Source organism: Aegilops tauschii, chromosome 4, assembly GCF_002575655.3.
Source record: "Aegilops tauschii subsp. strangulata cultivar AL8/78 chromosome 4, Aet v6.0, whole genome shotgun sequence".
NCBI lineage: Eukaryota > Viridiplantae > Streptophyta > Magnoliopsida > Poales > Poaceae > Aegilops > Aegilops tauschii.
This window is the reverse complement of record NC_053038.3, coordinates 73,740,514-73,748,208: the sequence shown is the minus strand read 5'-3', so window position 1 is coordinate 73,748,208 and position 7,695 is coordinate 73,740,514. Positions and strand designations below refer to the sequence as shown.

The following is a 7,695-nucleotide window of genomic DNA, read 5'->3' as shown; positions in this document are numbered from 1 at the left end:
TCCGCTCCGTCGCCGCCTGAAGATCGGCACGGGGGTCCACGCGGCGAGTAGTGCTCCCAGATCCTCCCGGCGACCCAACGACGGAGGCGGCAGCAGCCCGCTCGAGCGACAATGGAGCCCTGGTTTTTTGGAGAAAAAGACAAGGATTTAGGAATTACCAGAGAAAAGAAAAAAGAATGCACGAAGGAGAGTATACTTACGCCGACACTGTCTGCGGCTGCTTCACCGCCTTGCGAAAGCGAGCCGCCTTCGCGGCCGCCTCCTCCCGCCTGGTCGCCGCTGCCCCGCCTCTGGGCTTCTTTGGCCGACTGCCAAACAAGCCCGGCGCGGCACGACGATTTTGCCCGCCGCCCCGAGCAGGCGGCGCAGCGGAGGAACCCACGTTGTGGCCAGGCGCCGGCTGACAGCGTGGGACGACTTCAGCCTCGTCGTCGTCCGGCCAGTCGTCGAAGCTGACTCCAAGCCCGGAGCCGCCTGCTTCGCCGCCGGCTTGGCCACCGCCCACCTCGGTGTTGTCGTCCATAGCGGCCGCCCCCAAGTCGGGGTCCTCCAGATCGTGCTCCGTCCGGTCGGGGACGAATCGGCGCTCCGCGTCCGACCCGCCTGCAGGCCGAAGAAGAGGGCTCTGTCGAGACAATCCGACTAGTCAGAGTCGGCCAAAAGGAACTCGGCGACAAAACTGAGAGAAGAGAAAGAGAAAAGGAGAACATACCGTGGGCGGCGGATGGGCTCGGCAATATGGCTCCTTGCCGAACTGCCACTCCGCGGAGAGCTTGCAGTTCGCAAGGTAGTTCACCATATAGGCCACCTCGTCGTGCGGCATGTCTTTGGTGCACATCCGGCTCGGATCGAGCTGGCCGCTCATCTGACAGATCAGATGAGGGCGGCTCTGGAGCGGGAGCACCCGGCGCGTGACGAAGGCGGCCAGCAAGTTGGGCCCCGACAAGCCCTCCGACTGGATCATCGCCCGCACTCGGGCGACAGCTGCGGTTCCAGCCGGCGTCAGCGTCACGGCCCGGTAGGACCACTGGGGCCGCCTGCCTACCGGTGGGCCGGCTACGTAAGCCGGCAGATTGACGTAGTCGCCCTGCGGGGCGACGTTCTTCACGTAGAAGTATGACTTCTGCCATAGCTTCACCGACTGGATCAGCGTGATGACGGGGAAGGGGTTGTCGGCAGCCACCCTCCGCATCGCGACGAAGGCGCCAGTCTGAGCCGGCATGCGCGTGCCCAGCATGGACTGGAAGAACTCCCCCCAGAGCTCGAGGGTGGGGAGGATGCCGAGGTAGCCTTTGCACAGAGTGACGAAGGCGGACAGCAGCACCACCGTGTTCGGGGTGAGGTGGTGCGGCTGGAGTTGGTAGAACTCGAGAAAGGAGCGGAAGAAGGCGCTCATGGGCAAGCCGATGCCGCGCAAGAAATGCGAGCGGAAGACTACCCGCTCGCCTTCCTCCGGCTCCGGCGTAATCTCCTTCGCCGGCGCAAGACGGACCTCCACCTTGTCCGCGTCGGGCAGCCGCCACGTCTTGCGGACGAACTCGACGTGATCTTCATGGACGTTGGAGCCGTCCCAATCCCCGCGGAACTGCATCGTGGCGTGGGGCTGGCGAGAATGAGCGCGGCGGCGGAGGATCGAGTGGTGGAGCGGTGCGGCGGCGAGGCGCTGTCGCAAGAAGGAGCAGAAGGAAGAAGATGGCGGAGAGGGAAGGGGCGTGCGAGCGCCTGCCAATCTCCCCCTCCCCCTACTTATAGCTTCACACGGTGAAGCCGGGGAGGCGGGGCGTGGGGCGAGACGTGGGATTAACTGCACCCACTCCCCCCACGCCTCGCGATTATTATGCCCTAAAGGCGTGCCGAAACCGCCGCAGGAAGACGTGCGGGCGGCTTCGGGCCGCAGAGAATCCGCGCCTGGGCCCGGGCGTAGGCATGGCGGGCCCCCGACCTGCGGCGACCTCCCGTCGCGCGCGTGGGCTGGCAGGCTTTTTAGCCAAGGGAGGCCACGTGGTTCGCAGGCGGCAAGTGGCCGGCCCACGGCCCGGTGCACGTGCAAGCAGGAAGGAGCAGAAGGAAGAAGATGACCATCACGAAAGACGGCGGCTACATCCACGCTCCGGTCCCTAAGTCGAGTCGAAAGTAGTGATGCTATGTAGTTTTGAAATGTCGATTGGCTCATGTTGTAATATTAAACTTTAATGAACTTGTATGTCTTTTTGGTTTGGACAGTAGTTCAACTTATATGTAATCGATGCTATTTATTAGTAGGACCATGAATCGTGCTATTAATGTGTTGCTTTTCTCTTCCGATCCTTTTGTTGCATACTTATATATTGCTTATGTATTGTCTGTGAATTGCTACTAACGTTTTGTTTGGCTAGTGCATAGAGATGCCATCGTATGTCGTGTACAAGGGTAAGGTTCCCGGAGTCTACGACGACTGGGAGGAGTGTTAGAGACAGGTTCACCGTTTCAGCGGTAACAGTTACAAAGGGTACACCACTAGGGCGGAGGCGGAAGCTAGATACGCGCGCTATCTAGCGGGAGAGAGGAGGGAGCGGAGGAGGAACCGGATGAAGACCAGTTTCATCACGATGATGCTAATCATGATGACCGCAGCTCTCTTCTATGTGATGGTAGTTTAGATGATCGATATCGACTTGTAATGTGAAGACAAACTCGCTACTCGCGGTTTCGAGACTTGTAATGTTCTAACTTTGTTCGGTCTTTGGAATTCGGAGACTAATATGACGAATTGTATTCGGAGACTAATCTTCTATTGTATTCGATAACTCTGTTGTTTATATGTTGTGCTGTCTATATTCTGTGCAGTAATATGTTTTGTAACCTGTGCAAATATCAGAAAAGAAAAAATCCCTAATATTCATACTAGTGGCGCACCACCCAGCACTTTAGTGGCGCACTGCAAAATGCACACTAGTGGCGCATCATCAACAAGTGCGCCATTAGTAATTCAGAGCACATGGTTAAATATGGCCCCCTGGGAGGCATACTAATGGCGCAACGTATGGTATACTAATGGCGCACTACCTGGTGCGCCATTAGTATCTGGTATACTAATGGCGCACCTGTGGTGCGCCATTAGTAAAAAAATCTAATGGTGTGATGCCAGTGGCGCACCTGTAGTGCGCCATTAGTAGGCAAAACAGGTGCGCCACTAGCAGGCCTTTTCCTAGTAGTGAGTGTAGTGATGTGATGATATATATGCTCAGTGTTGAATCCAATGATATATGTGTCTTCAAGTGTATGATTTGCTGATAACTGCACGTGACATGCTCATATATCATATCAACTATTTTCAAAAATTACCTAAGAGGTTATTTGTTAGCGGTGGCATCGAGCCGCATGAAGAAGGCATGACTGCTGGACTACGCCTTACCAGAACGGGCTCCATCACCACCTGTGCCTACGCAGTGGATACGGACGGTCGCACTGTCTTCAACCGGGCGGGGTGGAAGAAGTTCCTTCATGGCAAGAATCTTTGGGTAGGTCAGGGCATCCTACTCACTGTTGCGAACACCCGTCGCCGTGACTTGAGGATGATGATCACCATCAACCTCATTTAGAACTGGTTGGGCCATGTTTCGATGTGAAATGAACTTGGTATGTTAGCTCTTGTTTCCGAGTACTTGCCGTGTATTACCATACCTATCTATCTATATATATATATATATATATATATATATATATATATATATATATATATCTAGGTTCAGTAAATGGGCCATGTATCGCTGTGAAATGAACATGTTATGTTTGGGGCTTGTTTTGTTGTTGCCCCAGCGGTTATTTGAGACTTCCTTGAACTTGAATCTGTCTTGACTTGTTGTTGGATGCTTGGTGCTGTTGCTTTACAGTATAAAGCTGGGGGGTTGGGGGACCCTTTTTCGTAGGTTCAGTTAATGGAGTTTAGTTCTAATTGTAGTAATTGTTTACTTTTCCATACAATTCTGAACCAAAACTACACATGGCACAACCTTCTGTGATTAGTTCCATTGATAACTAGTACTCCCTCTGTAAACTAATATAAGAGCGTTTAGATTACTAAAATAGTGATCTAAACGCTCTTATATTAGTTTACGTAGGGAGTATTGAAGAGCAGCCACAAAGTTCCATTCACAATTTACTTGAATATTTGTTTTGATGGATAAAAAAAATAGGAAGCTAGCAAACTTATTTAACGAGATAAGCAAACTATGTACTTGATGACATAAGCAAACTTGTTCAACCCTGACAAACAGGACATAAACAAACTGGTTCAACTCTGACACACATGACATAAACAAGCTGGTTTAACCCAAGAAAAGCCAACTACAAATTTCAAACAACAAGATAAACGACAAGCACAAGCGCAAGCAACACGAAGGCAGACTTTGATGTCTCCTCATCCCGCATAGTGGCAGTGGTAGTAGGGGTCCGCTTCCTGCTCTTTTGAAATTTCCTGATCTCGTTTGATGTTGTCGATTATCTTCCACGACTTGTAGGTGGCGTACGCATCTATTGCTGCGTACTCGATGAGGTAATTTGGCAGTGGGCTGTCCCCCCACAGTTTATGGTCTGCCTCCCTATCGATCTTCTTCTTCATCTTTCTGTAGAATGGGTGGATGACGCTGGCTGCAACATCAGCCAAGGAGTCGTACGGTTTTCCATTGTATGGAACTCTCCAGTTGCGCTGAATGTCGATGTGCTTGTTGGGGTTTATCTCCAAACCAGACAACTTCAGCTTGTCCCTGTCATTTTTAATGCTGAAACCGGCAAAGGTGAACAACTTCTCCTCCTGTAGGAGCTCTTTGAGGCGCTTTGGCCTGCTTGGGAGAGACAAGTGATGAATACATGGAGTACTAGTGTTTATTTTTCAAGATTTAATCCTCTGTTTTTTACGGTTTACAAGTGAATAATACATGGAGTAGATGCTTATACAGTATAAGTCATGGATGAATGTAGTTCAGAAACTAGTACACAAAGTTCTGAAATTAAAATCAAGTACACCATGTTATTTTTCTTTTCGGAATATATAGTTGAGTCAATGGTCTATTTGCTTTCTTAGTGCCAGTTTAGTTTTATTATTTTGAATGAAATAACATATACCTCTGCTTCACCAAGTTCTTAAGTTTTTTTGGTGGTGAAAATAACACCAGACCAAGTTCAGAAACTACTTCACTACATGAAGTTCAGAAACTACACTAATGAATCAAGATGAGAAACTACACTGGTACATCAACCTCACAAATTAATCTTGTGCAACAGTTTCAGATTGTAATCAAGTGCATCAGGGTCAAAATATATTCTAGTGCATCTACTTTGAGGAACTGCACTAGTGCATCCATTTTCACAAACTACACTAGTACATCTAGTATGAAACTAGTCTAATGAAATTTCGAGGGAGCAGTATTGATGAATGGAAGAGGGTGAATGAGTAGGATACTTCACCATTTTGTGGCCGCAACGATGTGGTACACGAGGCAGAGACCCTCCACGCTGATCTGCAGAATTGCTGCCATCTGCGGAGGTTCATCATCTTTGGTAAAATCCACATCAACGCCCATGATGTGGGGGTACGAGCCGCAGGCACTCCTCCTGATCCTAGAGATCATCTCGTCGGCCTTGTCTGGTTCGCTGGTGCAGACGACCTCCAGCGTCTCCTTGCCATGGAGCTCAACCCCTGTGAGGGTTATGGTGTACTCGCGCTTCTGACCGGGAACGTGAACGACGTCGAGGTTGCCGCTCTGGTGGGACGTCTGGCCACAATGACGCTTGGCAGACGCTTCCTCCGCCATTGCCCTCCTCCTGCGACTGCGGGCTTCGAAGAGAGATGTTTGTGGGTTGTTTGCAGAAGAGATGGAAGCGGCAATGGAGGTTCTCGGAATGAGGCAGTGATGTAGTCGATTTGGGGCTTTTCACGCCTGGGATGGGGACGTGGGGGAGGCGGTTCGTCTAGGACGTGGGGGTAGTTGTGGTGGGGCGCAGTTGCAGTCCGTCGTGGCAACCGCGCTCTATGCACTGCTGGGTGCGCGTGCGTCTGACTTTAGTCCCACCATGGGCCTGCATCCTGGCCCATATCACTGGGTTTGCAGTCGTATGCGGGCTGTGGTGTGTGAAATATCATGTTAGGTAGGTGGGCTTTTTTTTCTATGAAATCTTTTTTTGCCTATGAGACATTTTGACTTATACTAAAATAACACTTCCTTTTTTAGGTACACGTGTCTTATGTGACAAGTTTAAGTTCGATAACAATGAAAAACATGTAAAACCTTGCCACATTGCCTTTCTTGGACATGTGTAAAAAGTTTAAGTTTGAAAACAATTGAAAAACATGTAAAACCTTGCATCATTGAATTTTAATTATAAAATAAATATGTAATATTGCAGTAAAATTGTAGAACATCTCCAAATCAACCATCTTCAACAAATTTTGGAAGTTTCGTCACATGCGTGATTTTTTCGTTCATTAGTACAATGTCGACCATTTTCAACATGTATTGGAAGTTTTGTCACGTATGGCATTTTTCGGGCATATGCGACACGAAGAAACCATCGTTAATACTAAAAAAGCAAGGACAATATTTTCTAGATCTTTTGGGATATCATTGTGATATTATTGAAATCTCACATAACTCAACGCGGCCCACCCCTCCCTAAATCCCGCGATTACAGCGCCTCATTCTAACCACCCGGTTGTGCCATCCGCAGCTCCCACGACCGCTGCAAGATCAAATCAGAGACCCGGGCTCACACGGATTACAGGAGTTGCCGGCCACCGCCCACCGCCATGAGGGGTCGGACTTCAGTGTTCTTCTCGCCGCCCCGTCCTCGCGTGAACCCGCCGTATATCCTTGCCGCCGTCTACTGCGCTATACGGGCACTTCTAGTTTGCCACGCACTATCCGCGGCCATCAACTCGGCGCCAACGTCTCCGAGAGAAGGTATTTCCTGATCGTAGATTTTTTTAATCATTGTCGGCCGCTCTTTTAGTAGTTGAACCCTCATAGGGTTTGCACAACTTCACGTGGTTAAGCAATTGGATACCCTTGTTAAACTGCGCTTATTTTATGCATGACCAAATAGGTTGTGTGCTTAAACTCATAAGTGGATCATATGTTAAATGATCCACTTAAATTTGACAGCAAGACCATAGCCAAACAAATGTTGAGCCCACTCAAACTTAAATAGGTAGCATCAATTGATACATGATCTTGCTCATGCTCTACTTTTAGCATCATTTCATACATGTTCAGTTCTTATCATAAAGTGGATATATGTACTTTTGGCAATCATGAACATCCTCTACTTACTGCTATAACTAATGCATCCTCAGTAAAAAATTGAACAGGCAATACGGTTGTATTGGCAATCATTTGCATGCTTTACTTTTGGCAAGAACTAATGCATAGTTGAGTTATAACTGGTCATAGATATGGCTGGAACATCTTGAGTTATCATCACGGTCACGCAGAGACCCTAAACCATCACAAGATATGTTGAGCCCATTCAAACACAAATAGGAAGCATCAATTGATACATGTTCATGCTCATGGTCTACTTTTAGCATAATTTGATACATGTTCAGTTCTTACCAGAAAGTGGAAACTGGCACTTCTGGGAAACATGAGCATCCTCTACTTATTGCAATAACTAATGCATCCTCAGTACAAAGCTTCAAATGGCAATAGGTAGAATTGG

The 7,695-nt window shown here is 48.9% G+C and overlaps 1 protein-coding gene across 1 annotated transcript; it reads right to left on the bottom strand.

Moving 5' to 3' along the window:
* Positions 1 to 4,399: 4,399 nt before the first annotated feature.
* Positions 4,400 to 5,792, bottom strand: LOC141021666 (uncharacterized). Its single transcript, XM_073497518.1, has 2 exons — positions 5,446 to 5,792; positions 4,400 to 4,745 (listed from the first exon to the last, which is right to left on the bottom strand). Exons 1-2 carry the CDS (start codon positions 5,790 to 5,792, stop codon positions 4,400 to 4,402), a joined length of 693 nt encoding a protein of 230 aa, XP_073353619.1.
* Positions 5,793 to 7,695: the final 1,903 nt, after the last annotated feature.

What these genes read in the sequence shown, in the direction of transcription:
- LOC141021666 (XM_073497518.1), bottom strand. Translation starts at nt 5,792, where the DNA reads ATGGCGGAGGAAGCGTCTGCCAAGCGTCATTGTGGCCAGACGTCCCAC. An exon ending in ATCGTTGCGGCCACAAAATG is followed by an intron (nt 4,746 to 5,445) that starts GTGAAGTATCCT and finishes TAAAAATGACAG; the next exon opens with GGACAAGCTGAAGTTGTCTG.